Raw genomic sequence first — 25,555 nt, forward strand, 5'->3', positions numbered from 1 at the left:
ATCGACAATCCCAAAAAGTTTGATGACCTTTGCACAACATCGAGGTCAGAAAGTTCGCCACACACTTCCGGTATCAATAAAATCGACTTTCGCCTTCTCGCCCAGGGGTCAGTATTTTGCTGATTTTGCAATATAATGGCAGCAAAATCTGGAAAACGATCAGCACCAGCAGCAGTGATAAATCATAAAAGCTATTATGAACAACATACATGTCGTAGATGTTCCCTGGAAGTGCTCAATGCTGCAAATATTAAGCTGAAATTTTAAGCTTACTGACTGATGTCGTAACACACAGCTGCACACACAGTGATGCAACAAGCGCAGCTTCAAGGTCACTCATGTCAACGTGAGTCTCACATGATACTACCGTGTACTGTTACAATATTTCCCTGGTTATTATGCCTTGTTATATCATTTGCTTTGTCAGATCATCATTTCCATAATTCATGAATTTTGTGTGAGCTGAAGTGAAATTGTGTGAAAAAGACTGATGATCCATGTATTTTACAGGTTTTATCAACATTTCATTTTCACCTTGCCACAATGTCAAAATCAGTTGTAATATTGTATTCACATGATTCTGTCTTTTTCGGCTGCAATTCCAGGTTATCGATGCAACGTACAACTCTGCCCACACTAAGGTACAGGTGAATCCAACAGCTGTGTGTGAGACATTGTGTTTTAATACAGGATTTTTTCACTTTGCATTGTGAACTTCGCACTTAAAAAAGCTGACTTCCATATAGGGACAGTACATTTTTATATAACTGTCTATCTACGCTGAGTGACATCTTGATAAATTGAACTTCCTGACCTGATGCTGATCTAGGGCTTCCAGGAACAACAAGGTGTAAATTTATTGTGTAAATTTCTTTTGTAATGAATGACACTTCAGATTTGCACCTGCCCATCACCTTGAACTTCTTGTTGTCAACTTTATGGACATTGGGCATAGTTTGAGTTTGACTAGATGCTGTAATAGTGTAAACAAAATGCTGGGATTCTTCCGCTGAGTGTAATTATATCTTGCGCTGTCAAGTGGAACTGTATTCATGTCAGATATAATTATGCTACAATACAAACTTTATTTTGGTTTATATATTTGATTATGAAATACCGGAACTGATAATCAACTTTGATTAACTGCCATGGAAAGGCTTCCATAAAAGCTCATTCTTCATTCATCAGTTGTCTTCTTATAGTAATCACCAGTGCAGTGTGTGATTTTGAAATTAATCAAGTCTTGTAATGTTAGTATAGTAAAACCACTAAAAAACAAGATGGCTATGGCTACAGAGTGGAAGCTGTTCACACCAGCATCACTGCTGTTTACATTTCTTCTTGTGCAACTAATGCGGGTAACAACACGTCGCTTACTGCCTTCCAGCATTTATCAATTTGTAGGAGAATTTCTCTGCTCTTTTCAACTCGTTACATGTGTTTATGAAAATGGACTGCACCTTAAGCAATATGGTACTGCAATCTATGCAATTGGCCTTTTTACTTTATCCTATGGGTACAGCCTTACCTTTGATGCCTTAGGAAATCCAGCAGCTGTATTTGAGCGATTTGTAAAGCGTAAAATTACTTTTGCTAATGGTGTCTTGAGAATTATATTTCAAGTTGTTGGAGGACTTTGTGCCTACAAATACATAATAACAATTTGGACAAGAATGGCTCCTACTGGTGCCCATGTGCAGAGACTTCAACAGGTGTTTGCAGGAGCTTGTGTGTCTCATTTGCAGGTAGACATGATGACAGGCATGATATGTGAAGCTTGTGCTATGTTTGTATGTAGGAGTATTGCAGGTGCAGGAATAGGAGGGAAGCATTACTACAACACTGTCAATGCCATGACAACAGTAGTAGTTGTCCTAACAGGTGAGTTAAATCTTTGTCACAATGGACCATGTAACCAAAATAGAATCTGAAGTGGTACAACACGATAAACCCTATACAATGTACAGTGTACCTTGACCTCAGTCAAACACATCACAATTGTAGGGATATAAAGTTGGTGACACAATCAGGTCAAAGTCAAGTTACCGTATTGTTTGTTATAAACGCTCCACCTCTAATCAACGCCCCCTCTCCCATTTTTCTGTAAAAAATTGACCAAAATACGAACATTTCCATGACATATCGTGTAGGTAAGCTTAAAACTTGCATCAGTCATGTCAGTCACGATCGCTAAATTGAATGGACAAAACCTATTATGATTCAACTCCCATCCATTTCATTACCTAATTATGGTAGAATTTCACTAATTCCATGCACTTACAGGTGTAATTTTGTTGTATTCCCCACTGTAGCCACCACTTTCTGGCTTGGAAATTTACCTGGCTGGCGCCCTCTATTTTGGACCATAACTTCAGGCAGAGATCAGCAAATATCTTGAATGTTATCATGCCGGTTGTTTGAATGCTCGGAAGTTACATCTTTTCTACCGCAAAGATTGCGGAAAGATAGCGTAAAGATTCTGTCTAGTGGATAGATAATATATGTTTGAAGATAGGAGAAAGGAAATAAAGCCAAAGGACAAGAACGATAAGTATCGCTTCAATGTTGTTTATACTCCTGTCATTATCATCTGCAAATCTTGCGTGTGATGGGGAAATGGGTCATTCGAGTCTTGTCAGACCAAATCGATGTGATATTATGAAAAGAACCAGGGCCGCTAAAAGATCAGCGATAGACTCAAGAACGAGTCAAAATTAGACCCTACATTAGTAGAAAAAGGATGTATATGATCGTTATCTCGATTTATACACAAGACATAAAGCCAGTGGCTTTCGAGAAAGTTCACAAAAGTTTATGTGCATGTACAATACACTGACTGTATCAGTGCATTGCTATACACACGCATACCGGTGTGTATCTTGAAATCTCTGCTCCTCAGCTCTACGCTGGGAAAATTATTTGCAGCAGGTTGGGCGCTAGACTTGGCCAAGACTTGCGTTCATGCTGATAGTGGACCTAAATAGGCTAGGTCTAACTTGCATGGGTTTGGACTTAGATAAGTCTAATCTTTGTTTTGACTGGATTTCGTCCTTGCCCTCAAAGTTGAAGCAAGTTTGGTGAATTTAATTCAGGGATCATCTCTGATAATTGTAAACAAACCAGTTTGTAAAATAGAATCTCATTAATTATGGCTGCAAAATATCCAGGGGATATTGAACAGATTGAACATGCTAGCATTAAAAGCAAAGTTAGCAGAAAATCAAAGAGTAGTATTAGCAGTGCTATTGCCAAGGCTGCTCTGTGTAAAGCAGAATTAAGGAGTAAACAAACAATAGTTCAAAAAAGACAAGCAATTGAGAAAAAAGAGCTTGAATTGCAACAACAAAAGGAGTCTTTAGAGATAGATGCAGAATTGGAATTAGAAAAAACCAAATTAGAAATTTATGAAAATCTCAGTACATCTGAAGGTAGTCAGGAAGGTTCGCCTCTACCATCTACTATAGACAGCCGAAAAAACATACAAAGTTGGCTTGATAATCAAAATGATAGTCCTGGAAAGGTTGAAATTCAGGAACCAGTCGTACAAAAATCTGATGTAAGAAAGCAAAGGCCTACATTAAATGTACATGTAGACAGGTCTATGGCAGCTGGTCAAGACATATCTCCTGAACCACAGGGAGAAATTGTTCATGTTAAATTGGCTTCTAATATAAAGCAGTGTGATGATAGGAATATAGTACCTCATCATCAGGAGTCAGACCAGAAAGTACAGGTGAACTTGGAAGTACCAGTGCTACCAAATAGACTTCCTGCTTCGTTGAAACCTAGAGACATAGACCCAGTAGTCAGGCCGAAAGTTAGACAGCCAAAGTTGGATGACCACAGATCTGAACGTGATGTGAACCAGCCACGGCTTGATTACGATAGTTATGCTGAGGAACATACATTCCGACCAAGACATGTGCATGATGATGCACCTCCTATGAAGCCATACAGACATATGCAGGGACCACCACCCGCAGATCAGTATGATCAGATCAGTTTATGCCATATTACATGGACTATAGACCACAGCAACAGCCATATTTTGGCCCACCATATAGTGTACCCACACAGCCTGTTGGACCCCCACATGTTCCAATAGCTAGTGTACCCACACAGCCTGTTGGCCCCCCACATGTTCCAACAACTAGTGTACCAACAGAGCCTCAACAGCAAAGACAGGCAGATCATTCTGCAGACCAAGCTGAACAGCTTAGTGAATTGACCCGATTGCTGATAAAACAGCAGTTGCGAAGCTTTATTGCCAGAGACGAAGATCCAGACTTTCGATGGAGATCCGTTAAAGTATACATCATTTATGAGAGCCTTCGCATTTGGTGTCGAGGACAAGACAGATGATGAGAAAGAAAGACTGGAGTTCTTATGTCAGCATACAGATGGAGATGCCAAGAAATATGTAGAGAGCTATCTTCATTATGAGGATCCAAAGGAAGGCTTTGAGAAAGCTAAAGAAACTTTAGCCAAGAAGTTTGGAAGTGGCCATAAAATTGTACAAGCAATGCTGAAGAAGGCCAAATCCTGGCAAGAAGTTAAAGATGAAGATAAAAGCTTAAATGCCTTTTCGCTATTTCTTACCGAGTGTAAGAACATGATGCAGACAGTGGATGCGTTAAGTGAGTTAGATCATTCTAACACCCTGAAGATTCTTGTTGCGAAACTGCCATACCGACACAGGAATCTATGGAGAAATAAAGTAAAGTATATGCTATTGAAGAAGAACAAGGAAATACAGTGAAGTTCAGCGATCTTGTTGAGTTTGTCGACAGACAGGCGAAAATAATTGCTACTCCGGTGTTCGGTAGAATAGGGAACTCAGAATCCTTCAGTAGCAACAAGAAGAAAGCCTTCACTACAACTGCTAAAGAGGTCACAGAGAAGAAAGCTTCAAACAAGTCATGCACCTACTGTGGAGATGGCACCAAGCACAAGATCATGGAATGCAGAAAATTCTCCAAGTTGCAACCTAAGGAGAAATCAGCCTTCTGTTTTGACAAAAATTGTGCTTTGGTTGTTTGGAAGCAGGACATGCTAAGAAGCAGTGTAAGGATCTGTTGAAGTGCAGTAAATGTCAGAAAACACATCCAACTGCGATGCATAGAGACAAACGAGAGCAAGAATCTCAATTACCTAAACAAAACAAGTCTCAAGAAGAGGCAACTGTTAGTAGCAGTAATGTAGTGACTGCATGGTTGCACCAAGACTCTAGCTTCAGCAGCTACAAGTAGTGACACCTCACCATTAATGACCATTATACCAGTATTGGTGAAGCATGAAGCCAGCGATAGTTTCATAGCCACATATGCTTTCTTGGACAACGGTTGTGATGCGGTTTTCGCCTCTTCACTACTACAACAGCGAATGAACCTGAGGACGCACCAAAGAAAACTGCTAATAGGAACTTTGACTTCGAAGAAAACCGTGAACTCAAAGGTGGTGTTGGATAAGTTGCTAGTGGGTGATTTAAATCAGAAGAATTTCATCCCGTTACCACAGGTGTATATCGAAGACAAGATTCCAGTTTCCGCAAAGGACGCACCGACTCAAGAAGATCTGAGAAGATGGGCACACCTTTGCAATATACAGTTGCCAGTGATACCAAGCGAGTACCCATGTATTCCAGAGGTAACAATGATGATTGGAAGCAACACTCCGGCAGCCAGCATGCCACTGGAATTAGCCACAGGAGAAATTGGTGAGCCATACGCTATACTCACACCCCTGGGATGGGCAGTGTACGGTATTCCAGGAAGATCCAGCCAGCAAGTTCAAACCTACTTCTGCAGTGTAACAGAAGGTAGCCTGGAAACCATGGAGACCCAGTTCCAGTCTTATGTGACCCTGAGTTCAACAAACATTATGAGTGATAGAGGCCTGCCAGTCAAGCAGCTGGTAGAAAGACCAGACTGGATACAGGGGCCGGCGTTCTTGTCAGAACCAGAGGAAGAGTGGCCAGGTGCAGAACCGGCAGTATCAGAAGAATCTCCAGAGTCCACAGACGTGGAAGTCCACGCTGTCACAGCTGAAGACCAGAGCCAAGATAATGCTATAGACCAGCTGATAGAGCACTACTCCAGCTGGACAAGGCTCAGAAGAGCAGCGGCCTGGTGGCTGAGACTTAAGAAGATTCATAGAACCAAACAGAGACAGAGTCACAACTTCACAGATGCACTTACTGTGCAGGAGTTGGAAGAGGCAGAGTGTGCAATCATAAAACATGCACAGAAATCTCTGCAACTAGACTCAAAGCTTACCAATTTAGACCCACAGGTGATGGATGGGATGGTAAGAGTAGGCGGTAGACTGAAAACGCCAAGATACCGCAGAATGCGAAGCATCAACTTATCATTCGAAGATCACCACATAGCGGCACGCTCATAGTCCGTCATATTCATGGAGAGATTCATCACCAGGGTAGTAACCACGTTCTCGCCGAATTACGACAGAAATACTGGATTGTGAAGGCTCGAGCTAAGGTGAAGTCAGTCTTAGTGAAGTGCATAATCTGCAGAAAACACCGAATGCCAGTTAGCAAACAGAAGATGGCTGATCTTCCCGCCTACCGAGTAAAGAGTGATGATCCAGCCTTTACAGTCACTGGATTAGATTACTTCGGACCCTTCCATATAAAGCAGGGCAGAGTAACAAGGAAGAGATACGGTATGCTGTTCACGTGCATGAATAGCAGAGCAGTCCACATTGAAGTCGCTCACACCCTGGACACTAGTTCCTGTATTGATGGGATTAGGCGATTTATAGCAAGTCAAAGTAATTCACTCTGACAACGGAACCAACTTGGTCGGTGCGGACAATGAGTTACGGCGCGCTCTGCAAGAACTAGACCAAGACCAAATACAAAACTTCTCAACATCCCACACATTTGAATGGCGATACAATCCACCAGCAGCCTCCCACCACGGGGGAGTATGGGAAAGGCAAATTCGTACTGTAAGGAAATTAATGTGTGCCATCCTCAATGAACAACACCTGAAGACATGCAGGTCGGATGAGCAACTACATACCTTCATGTGTGAGATAGAATCGACGCTGAACAGCAGGCCACTCACAAGAGTGTCGGATGATCCGGATGACTTGGATGTCATCGCGCCCGGGACCTCTTGTTGCTGAGACCGAGGGCGGACATGCCACCAGGGTGCTTTGTCGAGAAGGACATCTACGCGCGTAGACGTTGGCGTCAGATCCAATACCTGGCCGATCTGTTTTGGCAAAGGTGGCTGAAGGAATATTTACCTGAACTTCAGCGCAGACAGCGCTGGCTGCAGCCACAGAGGAATCTGAAGACGGGAGATGTTGTTCTCATAGTAGATGAGTCAGCTCCTAGGAATTCCTGGTTGATGGGAAAGATCGTCACAACTCTGCCAGACAAGAATGGTCGAGTGCGACAGGTTGATGTGCGAACCAAGTCATCCACCCTACGGAGGCCCATCAGCAAGTTGTGCCTGTTGTTGGAGGCAGAAGAATAAGCTGTCTGTTTTCATGGTTACTGGAGACTTGAAGTCCAGAGCCTATGTCTTTTATGTTTGTTAGATTGACTTTGTCTTGATGTATCCGGTAGGGAATGTCTCAGGTGTCTTGTTGTTAAAAATCATCAAAATTATGGCCTATTGATAACAGTAGACTTCACTAGGTTACACTTGCGCAGTGCGTAGGTCTTCGATGCAAAGGACATCTCGCAGGCAATACAAATTTATTCAGTAGGGAGACACTTGCGCAGTGCGTAGAGTACAGCGATGCAGCACTCGCGCGAGATGCTGAACACGGTAACACAAATCAAAGGGGTTTATCGGAATAAGATCCTTTAGGATTTGGTGAAGAGCTTTATGGAACGTTTTGAATTTGTCTAATTTCAATGGTGCACTACCTTGTCTGTGTATTCTGGCCAGGACATGGACAATTATTGTGCAATTTGCTTGTGGAATGTTTTGAAAGGCTTTGGATTGATAGGAGAGGATATGTTTTGTAATGGAAATTTATGATTCAAAGGTTTGATTCTTTGATGAAAGTTATCTGTGAGCATTTGATTGCCTAACATGGAAATAGAGCATTCCTTGTATTTGTACTTGTACTTGTAATTGGCAACCATGTTGTTTTCGAGTTGCCACGTCGTTGTTCGGTTTGATTCAAGAAAAGAAGAAAAAATCATACTGACACGAAACACCCATAAAAAAAAAAAAAAAACAAATATTATTGTATGAAAGAAAGATTGAATAAACAAGAAATTACTATAAAAAATATAAAAAATATTTTTGAATATAGTAATAAAGCGTCGGTAATCGTTTGTGCCACCTATGGCTGTATGGAGCCATTTGCTTGAACTACCGACCATAATTTAGGATCAGCAACGTTTGTACCACTCATGTTGGAGCATGAGCTTGAATTGCTGATCAATGGATCCAGCGAGTTTGTAATTCATCAAGTTCATCATGGACCGTCGGATTCCAGGGAACCCCGCAGTAAGGAGCAGCGTTGGAGCAGTAAGCCAGCAGCGCATGATCTTCTTCCAATTAGGGGGGGCTAGTATTTTACAAAATTACACTTATTATTTTTTACCCTCCTCAAAATATGTACCAACCCTAATAGATAATTAATCAAGAAAAAAGAAAAAATTGAAACTTCTAACCCCCCTGTACATACCCTCTGAAAGTTTCAAATTAAGGTTGCCGAATTCGCAGACTTGCACTACTTTTAACACAGGAATTTCTAACTGACAGACATGCATTGCTATAACATAGGTTATCACTGATGAAATGATAATTTTAGTGTCCACATTATAGTTTGTTTACATTTTGAACAGTTTAGGTAATAAAATATGTAATTTTATAGGGGTGGGTGTCAATATTTCTGGAGGGGGGGGCATAATAGGCCTACGTGTATTTAAGTTCCTTAGGAAGTATGTAAAATTAATAAAATAATTATTGTTTTTCATATAATCCAACCTTTTTGTCAAGTAAGATATCTACTGCTACATTGAAATCATCAATGATTACATGATGTAATGTTGTTTCAAATAAAGTTTGTTGGGGGTGATTGTTGGCATTTTTTTATAATGCTTCAGCAGTCTAAAATATTTTTTCGGCATAGGCCTAATGCATTATTAATGCAGAAGTATATCTTGAGTGTCATCAATCTCAATGCTTTCGATAGGCCTACTTGTCCTAATCTGCACTTGTACAGGGTCCACCTATATTTTTTGTACCAATTGTAACTCCTTAATCCTCCTAATATCAACTGCAATGTTTGAGTCATATTCTCTTCGGCTTCCATGCTCTCCTTTTAAGTATCTCGATCCTGTTTCATGTTCAAACTTCCAATTATTTTTGGAATATCACGTGCGTTGTGCAATTATGCTGTACGGTTTTATATCAAGTCTGCTGATCTACATTTTAAATGTGAGGATGAGCTAGGATGAAACAGATTTGAGTTGATTAGCCCCATAAGACCAAAGTTCATAGTTTATGAACCCAGCTTCTTTCTGCTGCTATGTTATGGACTGGTGCCTATTCAAGTTTTGCAGTATTCATACTTGAAACGCATGATGATCATAATTGTCTTCTGCTCCCTGAATCCAACTATACCTCCTTTTTACCGGAGGAAACCCTTGGCAAGCAGTAGTACATTAGGATCTCCGATTTGTATGACCACCTAAACAATAACTAAATAATACTCTAGTAAGTACAAAACTGCTGAATCAGCAGACTTAAGTCATGTAGACCTAAAGGTTAATAGAAAAGAGACCACCAGGCATAGTCAAAGAGAAGAGCCAGTTGTACAACTTTATAGGCCTATAAGGTTTGGAACATGAAACAGCTAGGAGGACAAGGCATTGGAGCTAAAGAGATCTCAAACATTGCAGTTGATTCTAGGAGAATTAAGGACTTAAACTCACTCAAAACTACGAATACACCCTTTACAAAATACAGGTGGTATAGACAAGAAACAAGATAATAGAGAACAGTAGCTAACAGTTAAACTGAAAAAGCAAAAAACAAGTGATATTTTCCCCTAGACTGATGAAGCATTATAAGAAAAACCTGTCAGTAACCACTTATTCACCTTAAAACTTTATTTGAAATGTCACATCAAAGGCTGATGGTGTAAAACATGATGATTTCAAAATAATGCAGTAGATGCTACTCGCCTTATAGGTTAGGTTGCTTTAGGCCAATATGTGGAAAATATTACACAGCACCCCCGATTGACACCCCCTCCCTATGCCACTATATAAAATAAAGTACATATTTTATAACCTATAAACTGCTCAAGTATGTGAACTAACAATTGTGGACTCTAAGATTACCATTTCATCAGCGATAACCTATGTTATAGCAATACAAGTGTGTAGGTCATTGAATTCCCTGTGTTAAAAGCAGTGCAAGTCTGCCGAATTCGGCAACCTTAATTTCAAACTTTCAGAGGGTATGTACAGGGGGGTTAGAACTGTTTAAAATTTTTTCATTGTTGTTTTCTTGTTTAGATAGGTCATCTACATATTTTAAGATGGGTAAAAAAAAAAGTTGGTCCTAATGACCCCCCAATGTTTCATCTGGAGTGCCGAACCGATGTGGATTATGTTATTTGGACAATGGTCATTTGTGATTAGGTCACGAACACTATTGATTAGGATTCAAGATAACTCATGGAACCAGTGATTCTTAGTGAAATTTGCTAAATTGTTTGATACCACAGTCAAAGTGCGATAAAGCATCATTTGAACTATATTATGACTGTGAAATGTGACTATAGCGCTGCTACAGTGTGAACTCTGCATTATTTAGTTATATTAGTGGAGAAATCATTATAGACAGTATATAATCTCCAGAAAGCATGTTCAGTAAAGTTGGAGATAAAAGATTATTGTTAAGTTTTGGCAATGTTTTGGCCCAAATTTAGTTTGCCATTTTTGGATCAAAATTTATTGTTTGTTAATTAAAAAGAAGTGCTTAGTAATTGCATGTTTGACACATGGCAATTAAGGGGCCGGTATGTAGCCACCACTTTCTGGCTTGGAAATTTACCTGGCTGGCGCCCTCTATTTTGGACCATAACTTCAGGCAGAGATCAGCAAATATCTTGAATGTTATCATGCCGGTTGTTTGAATGCTCGGAAGTTACATCTTTTTCTACCGCAAAGATTGCGGAAAGATAGCGTAAAGATTCTGTCTAGTGGATAGATAATATATGTTTGAAGATAGGAGAAAGGAAATAAAGCCAAAGGACAAGAACGATAAGTATCGCTTCAATGTTGTTTATACTCCTGTCATTATCATCTGCAAATCTTGCGTGTGATGGGGAAATGGGTCATTCGAGTCTTGTCAGACCAAATCGATGTGATATTATGAAAAGAACCAGGGCCGCTAAAAGATCAGCGATAGACTCAAGAACGAGTCAAAATTAGACCCACACCCACGAAAATATAATTTTTCGTGGGCGCCGCCATCTTGTATAGTGTGAATCCCTCCTTTTAATAGGAGCACCATCGGGAAATTGAACACGATTTTTAAGCTTTTTTCACTGACAATTCATTTCCAATAAACGCCCCCTTTTGGAAAAATGCAACGCCCCCGGGGCGTTTATTACAAACAATACGGTAATTAGCAACTGTAATAAGAAGAAACAACATAAATATCAACAAAGAAAACAACACATGCAGATCAGTTGGCTTTAAATATGAAAAATTTAAAATAGTTAACTCTTGTACAGTACATACATGTACATGTATGAAAAGATGACTGTCCTGCTACTGATACTGATAATTTTTATTGTTTTATCATTTTTCAGGTCTAAATTGGACTGGTATGAATATTAATCCTGCATTAGCCACAGCAACAACGTACAATTGCAAAGGACACACGCTAATAGAGCATGTTGTTGTGTACTGGATTGGACCATTCCTAGGAGTCCTAGCCAGTATTGCCCTCTTCCATTATGTCTTGAAAGATGAGTATACAGCAGGTGAAAAAGTAGTGAAAGAAATTGATGAGACAGGTGATCATGTCTTCCTGAGGAATGGAGTCACATCTAATGGTATTCATCATCATCCAGTGGAGAATGGAGTTAAGCCTGAGAGAAATGGAGTCAAAGGTGGTAAAAAAGGAGCGAAAGCAAAGAAGACACCGAAAGGGAAGAAAGGGAAGTACAAGTTGAGACGAAGGAGTGGAGGTCGAGTTAACTCTGGTTAAGTGAAGTACACTTAGTCCGAATAATCAGACCCAGAACAAAATATTAATTTCTGACATGATCGTGTACTGGGTCTGAACTGTTTCCATATGAAATCTTGATGGCAAATTGGACAATAGAAGCACATGGTTCTGCGTGACAGCTTTTTAATCCCTATTCAGGTATACGTGAATCACGCTATTGTGGACCATCCTTCTGCTTCTGATACTTGAGTGTTTGGACAAGCGGAACGGTTTTTTGTCTACCTCTCTGTTTGTAAACAAACCAGGAGGTGAAATAAATCGTCCTCCTCGCCGAATCGAAAGTCAGCGTAATAGTACGGCACTGAAGTACACTATGGGTTCAAATGGCCTCATTTCCAGTGACACCGTTCATACACGTCATTTAACAAAATTTTGTAGATCAAGATTTGACCTCACGTTGTGTTGAATGAGTTTTTGTAACCCGATACATAGTGCAAAGGTCATTCTTACATACCGTATGTGGACCGTGTCCCCACAAATGAGCATTATATTTGAGATCCTAGTACTGTACTTTGTTCATTGGTGAAGACTCGTAACATTGAGGATTGATAACCATGAGAATGGTGTGTACTCAGTTGGGTGCAGCACCTACGCTACTGTGGTTTGCATAAGGTGGACTTGTGTGCGCTTATGTGAATTCATGTAAGCGTAGGTTGGGGCATTTACACACAGTTTTAAAACAAAAACGCCAATTATATGCTGGACAATGTATAGTTGTGCTAGTTTCAGGATTGAAATTTAGTCACACAAAATGAGAATCAATCTTGATTCTTTCCCATGAATTTCATTTGATTTTATTTGCATTGAAATTCTGACTCTGCTGTTAAGGAAATTGAATATCAGATTTGTTGGAAATTCTGTAAACTGGTACTTGATTGCATTCATTTATAACTACATTTATGGACATTTCCACAAAGTTACTGGTTCTTAGCTCTGCTTTATGATACAATGTAACACGGTTCGGACTTCGACGCAATACACATACATTCTATCAGGGTCTTAGCTAGAAATTCAGGATTGCCCGTCATTTTAATAAATGTGCCTGTCCCAATTTGACCTTTTAAACATTTACTAGACTTCTATAGCCCATTTGGGGGTTCAACGAGTTCAAATATGTGCTGCTATAGGCTTGTTTTGCAAACCTGGATTACTAAAAAGGTCAAAAGACTTTCTAAACACCTACAATGTACAATTATAATGCAGCATCTGTTAAAGGCATTAATTTTGCCCGTCCCAGGAGCAGACTACCCGTCTAAAATGACGGCCAGACGGGTGGCTAGCTAAAACACTGCATTCTATTTGAACCAATCTTTCGAACTTAATAAAATGTATGATTCCAAATTTGGCATACTTATGAAGTTATGATCAATATTTTATATTTGAATTGAAGTGTTTAAGAATGAGAATAAAGGAATTGTTTTCAGCTGCTGCCATGCATCTATCATCTCATCATAACATGGGCAAAATCATTATGTTTGGCTTCACATAGTTGTGTTACCTAAAATAATGAATGATGTCACCTGTGTTATTTGAGATGATAGATGCACGACAGCGGCTAAAACAATACCTTTATTCTCTGATTTGATGCCTATCTGCAGGCAATAAATGAAGAGCTTATTTCCAAACCGTGTTAAAAGTCCACAAACACATGTGACTGATTTACCTGTGTGATATTGCTATGGGTTGTGATGCTATATAGGTATTATAGTTTCAGTTGGATGCACCATTACAAAGCAAACAGTGGATGGATGCACTGTAACAATATTGTGTGAGGCCTTTGCCCGGGGGGGGCACTTCAATTTGAAATGGATATAGGTGTAGGGCTGGCGCTTTCGCACTAAGGGGCATTCGGTGAGAGCAACATGTAAAAAATATGGGGTCATTGGGTGAGAGCATGATTTTTGGCATTTGGTGAGAGCAAAATGTAAAAAATATGGGGTCATTGGGTGAGAACATGACCTTTTTTTAAATGGAATCTTTGGGTGAGAACCAAAACAGCGCCACAAAAACCTCGAAAATCAATTTCTAGTTCTAAATGGCTTCAAATTTCTTTATTTTTTCAAAATAAGTAACAAAATCAGTGATAAATGAAAGTTGCTGTTCAAATTGAACTTGTAAGGGTCTTTGGGTGACAGATCAAATGGAAAAATAGGGGTCTTGGTGACAGAGCTGGAGCGAAGCATGTGTTAAGTAAAAAAATATGGGGTCTTTGGGTGACAGCGATGCTGAAAAGGGGGTCTTAACAGCCCTACATACGCGTCACCTCCAAAGTTGGAGTGCCCCGGGGCCTTTGATTCCCAAATGAGAACAATATACTAAAATGCAGTAAACCTTTGACGAGCGCGTATTGTAAGGATACATCGCGTATTTACTGCGTTGCACGCACTCGTCTCTGATTGGCTGCTGAGGCGATCTGTTGTTGCCGAGTGGAAATTTATGAATGAACTGTGCGCCGTACGCGTTGTTAGCGCCGAATTTGCAACATCACGGTAGTCGCGCTCGTCAAAGGTTTGCTGCATTTTAGTATAGTCTGCATTATTGTTAACCAGCATTGTTGTAGTAAATAATGGCTTGTTGTTGGTACAACTCATTGTTGGTAATGTCAAACTTGTCAAAGTATAAATTGTGATTGTATCACACAAGTAAATGAGAAATATGTGGTTGTGATTTGGATTTAAGCTCTTCAAAATACTGAACAGGGAGGGAGTTGTTGTCTTGAGGTGGTGTCTATGACAGCATTTTGAACAGTTGAAATGGGGGAATGAAATAACCTTCACAAGGGTATGCCAGAGTTAAAACTGTTAAAAGTCTCAAATGTCTCAAAATGAGATGTCTCAAAGTGAGAAAATTTAATGTGTTTGGTAATTGAATCATTATACCTTACTTTTTACTGTGTACATGTATGAAAATTTCATGAATATTCAGTATAAAATAGGAAATCTCAGGTTTTGTAGAAATTGAAAATAGTAATGTATGTTGGGAGAGAGCTGCGAGTATGTGTAGTACACATTGTGTACCCTCAAAATACAATTATAATAGGCTAGCTGTACATGATTATTGTGCCTCATGTACCAGTACATGTACAAATGTAGTAGTGTTCAAGAATGTATACTGCTTCATACTCATCATAGTACCGGTATGTATATTTATTAAAGCCTTAATGTATGATCTTTTTAAATTTTTAGATTTTTCTTTTTTTCTTCCAAAATGCTATATGCAATCATTATGAAAGTTCCCAATACATTTGGACGCGAAAAACATTAGAAATTTGGGAAGAAACAACATCATAAACTTCACCGGCGCTATCACTCAAAATATCTCACACTTTTTGGATTACGACGGCGAGTGCGGGCTCAGAGTTAGTCTCCTACGCAGCTAGTTTGGTTATGCTCCCTCCACGTGTGGAGGGAGCATAACCAAACAGGCTTCGTAGGAGATTTGTGATCGTTACGACATATTAATCATAATCTGAAAAATTATGATAATACATTTATGTCAGACCAACAGAAAATCATCCCATTTTACTACAAATAGGGCGAATTTGACAGTTTGCTCATAGATGTAAGTTGGAACATACATGTATAAGTATTACAAATATGGCAAAAAATCGGTTTTGAAAAAAAAAGATCGTACATTAAGGCTTTAAGAATATCATTATATTCATCTGAAGCATTAGCGTACACCCATGAATGATGTAATTCCAATGTTGATATCTTGCGCAGACTACCAGTTAATGTGACATTTTAGGCTAGCCTTTTCACTAGTTTCACCATGATTTCATTATCTATACATTTGTAAAAGAGGCTTTAATCCTTTCCACTACATGGTACTTTTACTACATGGTTTTAATATAAAGGTACATAGCAATATTGAACAAAACATTTTATGTGATTTTGATGGTTGATTATTGTACATGTGGTAATCCCACTTTTTTTTGCCTCTACTGTTGCTATTTGCTAATAATGCTAATTTGCTAATAATTTTTGGGTTCCCTATTTTCAAACCTTAAATGGTCTAGATATATGTTGCGAGAGCAGCGAGCAGGAAATTTTGCATATTAAGGCATTTCCGTACTGTTTTCCTAAGCCTTTTTAAAGCGTTTTATTTAAAAGGCGCCCCATGAATGTATGCCAAAATCACTTGTCCCCCCTTCTCGGCTGGCCAAAATTGCTTTCCCCTCCCTTTAAACTTGCCAAAAATATTTCTTGCCCCCCCAATTTTACTCTCCCCCCAGGGCTCATAATTATTTCACAGCCCCTTAACCCACCTGAAAACAAACCACTGAAACCAGTTAACCCCACCATCTTCAGTGTCAATGCAATGTACATGTATCTTATTTAGAAAGTAGCTCATTTACTTATCACCCTAATACAATTGCATTGACAACTCATATGTTGTCAACTCGTTCCCCATTGTGTTCTTGTGCAAGATGTATATCCCCATTACCTACTTTACAAATACTATACTGGGGAAACAATTAAGCATCAGTAATGATCTCCTTCACTTTTGTACTTGCGTATAAATATTTGTTTGTGTGTACTACTTGGTAACAGAAATCATGTAATCCTGCAATTGGTATTTTAGTTAAATGATACTAGGTACTATTCTGTTTTACCCTGCGCACCCTGTGTTTTCAATACAATTCTGGTTTACCCTGCCCACCCTGTTTTTTAGGGTTGGGTTTAAGGTTATGGTTAGGATTAGGGGTATACTTGTGCGCAGGGTATACCAGAATTATTCCTGATACTATATAGTATATAGAAATGTACAGTAAAAATTATGTTTGTATTACTTTGAACCACTGCCATATTAATTCATTATAGTATGAACAATTAAAGACTGAATTTGATCTCAGTAATTATGAATAATAAGAAATGCACAATTATTAATTTTTAGAATGCACATTTTTGGAGTATTAACCTTTTCAATGCTAGTTTCAAATCTGCCTTTGTAATTATACTGAAATCTTTTTATATTTTTATATTGCGAGTGTGTTCAGCATGTGATTCTAATTGATGTTTGATGCATGAAGAAGTATGTGAATTGGTAAAGTAATTATTTGTTGTTGGCAAAACATACAGCTTATCCCGGTTATATGCTGATGGTGAGCATTAAGTACACATGTACATGCTCATTGTAATATGAATCACAGAATCCTGCTTCTGCTTGATAGTTTAGTACCATTTAGTACATGCAGGGTAAGCGTTTTTTTACGCCTTTAATTGTGAATAACACATTGCCTGGGGGTAATTTTTTCACTTTTTTTTGCCTAAGAATCTAAACATGAGGAGGGGCTTAGAGACCAGAATTTAACTACAATATCTCATTGTAATATGAATTATGGAATCCTGCTTCTGCTTGATAGTATAGTACATTCAGGGTAAGCATTTTTACGCCTTTAATTGTGAAGTTTTCCTCAGAAGGAATAACACATTGCCTGGGGGTAATTTTTTTTAATGTGTCTCTCACATTTTTTCGCCCAAGAATCTAAACATGGGGAGGGGGTTAGAGACTAAAATTTTTCTTCTACAATTTCTTTTATGTCAAGACATATCATGGCATTAGTAGGCCTACTACCATCTCACCCTATACCCCTTACCCCTTATGAGCAATAGGGGTATGTTTTTTTGGCGACATTTAAATGCTTCAATGCTTACATGAAACCCCATCACTCCCAGATGAAAATATCAGGTATTTCTATATCAAATCATACGGTTTCAAATGTGTGAAAATGTACACTGTACACACATATTATGCGCTATTTGTGTGTTACAGAAAACCCTGGATAGATGTATGGTAAAAGAATAATGTTTTTACATATATGTTACATATGTTACTTTGAACTGGAGACGAAAATATTTAGGTATTTTTGTCTCAGCTTTGAACCACTGATGAACAATTAATGACTGAATTTGTATTCAGTAATTTATGAATAATAATAATAAATGCACAAATAATTATAACATTTGTGGGCTTTAACCTTGCTACAATGTAGCTTCAAATTGTAATAAATACTAAATCTTCTATATTTTTATATTGTTGAGTGTGTTCAGAATGTAATCCTTATTGGTGTTTGGTGCATGTAGGAGAATTAAATGCACCAAACATCAATTTAGAAATGGAGAGTAAAAATGATGAAAATAATTGAATATGAATGGCACTGAAAACAATATACTGAGAACATGATACATGAACCTAGAGAAGATATCTTACACTTCCCACAATGCATTTCTTCAATTTCAACATGGGTCGATGGTGACAAAAAGTTCCTCAATGAACGGAGCACATCCAGATCTTTCTTGACCCATGTTTAGCCAGTCTATTCTCAAAATGAAAACAATGTAACCTGTACAAAGTAATAGGTGGTGGATGATGCATTGTGTTGCAAAGGATTATGGGTAGGGTATGATATCTTCTCTGACATCAAGCACTGTAAATTGATTTTTCAAGGTGTTTGAGCAAGAAGGCCCTATTTGCAATAGCTGCCCCATAGACATTGGACAATACCGTATTTTACACATCTAGATATATGACACCTGGCATGCAGGTGTCATATATCTAGTGCAAGGCTTCTTGCTCCAACCCCTTGATTTTGTGATGATTTTTATACGGGTTGTTAAATTACATTTCAAATGGTTTGTTTAAAATCCGGAGCATTATCAGTCTTTCGGTATATTCATTATGACTTCCATTATACATGTATGTTAAAAATCGATAATCAATTGAATATTTCTTATGTTTTAAAATTTTTGAATGCAGGAATGTTTAATTTTTAAATGCAGAAACTCTATGTATATTTTGCCTTATAAATAATAAAAGTCTGCTTTATTTTACAATTAAAGGACAGTTGAGAGCAATGTAGTGCAAGTTTTATTTGCAACTGTGCCTGATGCTATTATGTTAAGTACTAATACATGTACAAATTTATGTTATATTTTCAAGTTATTATTCTTCAGTTGAATTTCTTGTAATAGCCTTCCGTGTATTTTTGTAACACAATATTAAATAATAAATAATGAGGGTTTAGTGCAAGAAGGCCTTATCTGCAAAAGCTGCAATATAGGCATTGAACAATTTCCATATTTTACATGTTTGAATATAAACATCTCAAAAAGAGTAACTAACCCCCCTTAAATAATGGCCATTATTCAAAAGGGGGCTATTGTATTACAAATCTGTAAAATGCGTTGGAAGCAGAATTTATTTCTGCGCATTTTGACACCTCATTTGATACGATAGCCCAGAAAACAATAAAACACCGGGTCAATTTAATGTTCCAGATTTGAAAGTTGTACTTACATACAAATTTTTACAATACAAAAGCGCTCAGATATCATTACACAGATTTCCTTCCATTACACTGAATACAAAATCAATACAATTTACTGCAACTTTCAAATCTTGAGTTACATTGCTTTAAATGTATGCCGCGACGTCAATATTTAGTCAATTGCTGCAAATGAGGTGTCAAAATGTGCAGAAATAAATTCTGCTTCCAACGCATTTTACAGGTTTGTAATACAATCACCCATTTTTTGAATAATGGTTATTATTTAAGGGGGGTTAGTTACTTTTTTTGAAATGTTTATGACACCTAGCAGCTATTGCATGTGTCATATATCTAGTGTAAGGCTTCTTGCTCCAACCTCTTGATATTTTTATAGGGGTTGTTAAATCACATGTATCAAATGGATTGTTTAAGGCCATCTTAATTTAATACAGTTTGTCCACTCTGAAGTACAAAGTGACAATGCGCACGTTAACAGTGCGTAGTGTTGCGTCTCTGCTGCAGGTACAGTATTCGAAATAGGGCCGGTCAGCCGGCCATTTGGCCTGTAACTTTTTGGCCTGGCCGGTAACTTTTCTGACTGGCATCTAGTTGCCGGCACGGCTGGCGGTAACTTTTAAGGTCAAGCCGGCTGGCCTGTAACTTTTGAGGCATATTTGAACACTGTGCAAGTATGCGTGCCTTCAAAGTAGGTACTTTGTACTTCAGAGTAGACTGACTGTAGTTTGTCTCAAAGCCCTTCCCAAGTTGAAAACCTAGTGCGGAATGGGTTTTTTGTAGGTTTTTTTTTTACTCACTCCAGCGGGAACATGTACGCTTGAGCTTTGAGACACACTATTAAATTTAGATGGCCTAAAATCAGAGCATTATCATTTTTTTTATATATATGCACAATATGACTTCCATATATTATGTCTTAATCAAAAAATCGTATAACAATTGAATATTTCTTATGTTTTTAAATTTTAGAATGCTGGTTTGTTTAATTTTTAAATGCAGAAACTCTATATGTATATTTTGCCTTGATGATAAAACTGCTTTATTTTTAAGGACAGTTGAGAGCATGTAGTGCAAGTTTTATTTGTAACTGTGCCTGATGCTATTATGCTTAGTACTATTATATGTTACATATCAGTTAAATATCTTGTATTAGCCTTCCATGTATTTTTGTAAAACAATAATAATAATAAATAATTATTTTGACAATTACAGCTGCTATAATGATTATGAAATAAAAACAGGTATACGGTATAAATTGAATTATGTCAGTATTTGTTGGACTTTGTCTTTACTTGTACTCCCAATGTTAGGAAATAATCTACTTTTAAAAGAGGAAGTCCCACCAGCCAGAGCAGTTCTTCTGGGGTGAACCAAACCTGCTTGGTTATCAAAATAATTAGTGACAAGGTTATCTCTGAATTTGACAGGTGCTAATTGATGTTTTAATGTTATTGCATCAATAAGCATCTCAAATTCAGAGATAGCCTTGTCACTGATTAATTGATAACCAGGCACGTTTGGTTCACCTCAGAAGAACTGCATGCTCTGACAGGGCTTCCTCTTTAAAAACAAATGTAATTCTGTTTAACGAGATGAAACATAGCTCAATACAATCCGTTAGCTCAACTGGGAATAAAAGTTCAAATTCAATTTTGGATATTTTTTTTTTTAGAAAAAAGCATACAAAACCCTTGTTTTTGCATGTTGCTACTTGTATACAGGCTATAAATTATCAAGGGCTCTTAATTTCCATCATATGTCTTCAGATTATTAATAGATTATAAATGAGAGTGTGAACCACCTGTTTTGCCAAAACTCACAATACATTGTAGACTGAAAGTAGTCCTTATACAAGTCTTTTGGATGATTGTTTTAGTATACAAAAAATACACTTAATTTTGATCATTTCAGCTCATAAAGACCATTAAATTGCTCATTTCTTATCTGGTTTTTTTTCATGAGATTTTCAACCAGCGAACCAAGAAAGACCCTTGATTTTGACTGTTTGCAGCCCCGAAACACCACCCTTTTACTGGTACTACATGAGCTCCCAAATGCCCACACCATCTCTAATTCCTGGGGGAACAAACCCAGCAAACAATGTGCACAGTGTATAGACTGTCCCACAGGGTCTTAGCTAGCCACCCGTCTGGCCGTCATTTTAGACAGACGGGGAGTTTGCTCCTGGGACGGGCAAAATTAATGCCTTTGATAGATGCTACATTATAATTGTAGGTGTTTAGAAAGTCCATTGACCTTTTTAGTAGACCAGGTTTGCAAAACAAGGCTATATCAGCACATATTTGAACTCTTTGAACCCCCAATGGGCTGTAGAAGTCTGGTAAATGTTTGAAAGGTCAAATTTGGACAGGCAAATTTATTCAAATGGCGGGCAAACCTGAATTTCTAGCTAAGACCCTGCTGTCCCATAGTCTTGGTTCTGTTTCCGGGTCATCATATCTACAACAAACTTAAAGCCATATTATAACATTTGCTGAGGAGGACACCCTCACTGAATTTTTCAAATTCTCTTTTTTACACTATTAAATTATACTTAAACCAATATACCCTGCAAAAATCAAGACTCTAGGTGCTGTAGTTTTGTCAAAATCTGAGATTTTGAATAAAGCAACGGAACCGGCGCTTTATTATTACGATGGAATTATTAATTGACGCATACACAATGTTCATAACACACAGTACGTACACGGCGTGCGGGATGGTGATATACACAACAAAGGGTCGTACCATAACATGACCGAAGGAGTGGTACGTATTGGCGACATGTGCGCTAGTAGTAAATTCCAATTTTCTTTGCTTTGCCATAGTTGTTCGGCTCAAAAATAAAAGGGGATATATCTGACAGTAAAAGCTAACATTTTATAGCAAAGAAATACTAATCTATTTTGTTTGAAAATGTTATAATATGGCCCCCTGCTCAGTTCTTGCCAAAATCTGCTTCTAAACACTCAGAGCTAAGGGGTTGTGCAATAATTATGAGCCCCACTGGGGGGGTAAATTTCAAACGGCTCGCCAAAAAATTGCTTCCCCCCTCCCGGCCTGCCAAAATTGCTTGCCCCCCCTCTCGGCCCGCAAAAAATCTTTGCCCCTTGCACATGCCAAATTTTTGGTATCCCAATTTGCAAACCTTAAATGATCTATATACATGTTGCGAGTACAGCAAGCAGGAAAATTTGCATATTTAAGCGTTTCTGTACGTTTTTCCTAAGCCTTTTTAGAGCGTTTTATTTAAAAGGGCATTTCGTGATCCACAGCATCGTCCCCCACTTTTCTCAAAAAAAGGTGAGATTTTTGTATCACTGGAAACCTCTGCCTACATAATGTTTGTGTACAAAAAATTTCTTGCAGATTAATTAAAAAGATATCGTGAAATTGTCTATGGATTAGTGTAATACACATAATCATGTATAACTCGGAAACGCAAAATCGGAATCTGAAATTTTGGGAATATGCTTTTTTCGTGGATATCTACTGAAAAATGTCATAAAAAGAGGATGCTAGGATCACGAAATACTCCTTTAAAAGGCGCACCAAAAATGTGTGCCAAAAATCGCTTGCCCCCCCCCTCTCGGCTTGCCAAAATTGCTTCCCCCCCTTTTGGCTCGCCAAAAAATTCTTGCCCCCCAATTTTACCCTCCCCAGGGCTCATAATTATTGCACAGCCCCTAAAACCAACTTCCTCTTCAATATTCCACATACCCAAACACCACTGCACTGCATTGTACAGGCGTAGCAACATACCCTAAACCAACAATAAATTTATAATGCTCCTGGAGGTGTAATTTTATTTGGCAACTATAACTATAACTATAATAGGCCACAACCCCCAAACCTGTCAGGATTATGAGTTATTGTTAGGTTAGTGGCTAGGGTAGTATCCCGGGGGTAGTATGATTTTTCGGGGGTGGGGGGGGGGGTTAACCCGGCCCCCAACTCAACACAAAAGTTGACAACCATGAGAGTTACCAAATCTTTGAAAGGCCCCATTTGCAATGATTTGCGGGGGGCACTCAACTTTAGAAGCAACGGGTATGTGCCTACTGGCCTACCTCGCAAAGTAGGGCCTATCGGGTACAAAACGGGTTTTTTAATGGGGGGGTGATTGGGTACAAACAAAATGAAAAAGGGGGTCATTGGGTATAATATTTTGAAAAAAAGGGGATTATTGGGTATAAGATTTCAAAAAAGGGTCATCGGATAGAAAATTTTGAAAAAATGGAGCAAAAATTATATTTCTTGTTCCAAATTGTCCAAATTTCCAATACAAAGTTGCTGAAATAAGAGAATTTGAAAGTTTCCGCATTATTTTGTGAGCTTTTGTGGCATTTTGATAATGCCATTCTCGAAAAAAGGGGAGGCATTGGGTAGCCGCACCTAAAAAAGGGGGGGGGGGTAATTGGGAGCTATTGGGTATAGTCAACTTCAAAAGAGGGGCCTACTGACAGCCACATACCGTCTTTTCTAAAGTTGAGTGCCCACCCCAGGGGCCGCATAATACTAAACCCTAATCCTATTCAGTGTGGCCTTTGTAAATATCCTTTTGGGGTCCAAATAGGCCTATTTGATGACAAAAGGGTTCATGGGGTAGAGCTCATCAGCCTTTCACCAGGCAAGTTTGGGGGTCAAAGCCCAAGTTATGTGAAATGCCCTACTGCACCCCCATTTATGGTAGGCCCCTCCCCTTTGGCTGTACCAAAACTCTTGCCCCCCCCTTTTGCGGGCTGTCAAAAATCCCTTGTAATAATTATAAAACACCTCCGTCTTTTGACCTGCCAAAAAGGGGGGGGGGGGTAAGCATTTTGCACCCCTTTTTTGCCAGACAAAAAAATCTTCCCCCCCCCCAAATAAACCATCTATACTAATAAAATAATAAGCGGTCTCTATCTGTCTATCTGTGTATCTGTGTATCTGTGTATCAATCTATCTATCTGTCTGTCTGTCCGGCTATGCGTTTCGCCGCACTTCGACGCAACGGGCTGAAATTTTGGATATAGGTAGGTATTGGGAAAAGCATGTCGGCCATGTGGTTTTGAGGGTCATCGGAGGTCAAGGTCAAAGGTCAAAATTTCAAACTTTGTCCGATCGGGCCCAAATTTGGTGGGTGGAATCCTTGATAGGAGGGGAAGATAATGCGCGAAATAAAATCAAGGTCAACCGAGGTCAAAGGTCATTACGGAGGGGTCAAATTTCAAACTTTGTCCGATCGGGCACAAACTTGGTGGGTCGAAACCTTCGTATGAGGGAAGCATGAAAAACATTATATGGAGGTCATCCGAGGTCAAAGGTCATGGATTTCAAACTGTCCTATCGGGCTCAAAATTGGTGGGTGGAATCCTTGATGCGAGGGGGATATAGGCGCAAAATAACATTGAGGTCAACCAAGGTCAAAGGTCATGTAGGGGCTAAATTTAAACTTTGCCCTATTGGGCTTAAACTTGATAGGTGGAATCCTTTGTATGAGGGGGCCATGAAAAAAAATACACCAAGGTCATCTGGGGTCAAACAGAAATGCTATCATGCCAGTGCTCTCACAGCATCAGGGCTCTCATAGCTGCAGGTGCACTAGTCTACTATACTAAAATAACCAGCGAAGTCTGTCTGTCTGTCTGTCTGGTTGTCCGGCTATGCGTTGTGCCGCGCTTCGACGCATCGATCCGATATTTCGGATATGGATATGTGTCGGGAAAAGCATGTTGACCGGGTGGTTTTGAAGGTCACCGGAGGTCAAGGTCAAAGGTCAAAATTTCAAACTTTGTCCGATCGGGCCCAAACTTGGTGGGTGGAATCCTTGATACTGAGGGGAATGTATGCTGCGAAATAAAATCCGAGGTCAACCGAGGTCAAAGGTCATTACGGAGGGTTCAAATTTCAAACTTTGTCCGATCGGGCTCAAACTTGGTGGGTGTAATCCTTGATACCAGGGGAATATATGCGCGAAATAAAATGCGAGATCAACCGAGGTCAAAGGTCATTACGGAGGGTTCAAATTTCAAACTTTGTCCAA

General features: G+C 38.9%; 1 protein-coding gene across 1 annotated transcript; it reads left to right on the forward strand.

The window, feature by feature from the left end:
* Positions 1 to 77: 77 nt before the first annotated feature.
* LOC140151246 (aquaporin-11-like) lies at positions 78 to 12,376 on the forward strand. The gene is made up of 2 exons (XM_072173516.1): positions 78 to 1,881; positions 11,821 to 12,376. Exons 1-2 carry the CDS (start codon positions 1,281 to 1,283, stop codon positions 12,219 to 12,221), a joined length of 1,002 nt encoding a protein of 333 aa, XP_072029617.1. The 5' UTR covers positions 78 to 1,280; the 3' UTR covers positions 12,222 to 12,376.
* The last annotated feature ends 13,179 nt before the right edge of the window (positions 12,377 to 25,555 follow it).

The sequence above is a fragment of the Amphiura filiformis genome, chromosome 4, assembly GCF_039555335.1.
Source record: "Amphiura filiformis chromosome 4, Afil_fr2py, whole genome shotgun sequence".
NCBI lineage: Eukaryota > Metazoa > Echinodermata > Ophiuroidea > Amphilepidida > Amphiuridae > Amphiura > Amphiura filiformis.

What these genes read in the sequence shown, in the direction of transcription:
- LOC140151246 (XM_072173516.1), top strand. Translation starts at nt 1,281, where the DNA reads ATGGCTATGGCTACAGAGTGGAAGCTGTTCACACCAGCATCACTGCTG. An exon ending in AGTAGTAGTTGTCCTAACAG is followed by an intron (nt 1,882 to 11,820) that starts GTGAGTTAAATC and finishes ATCATTTTTCAG; the next exon opens with GTCTAAATTGGACTGGTATG.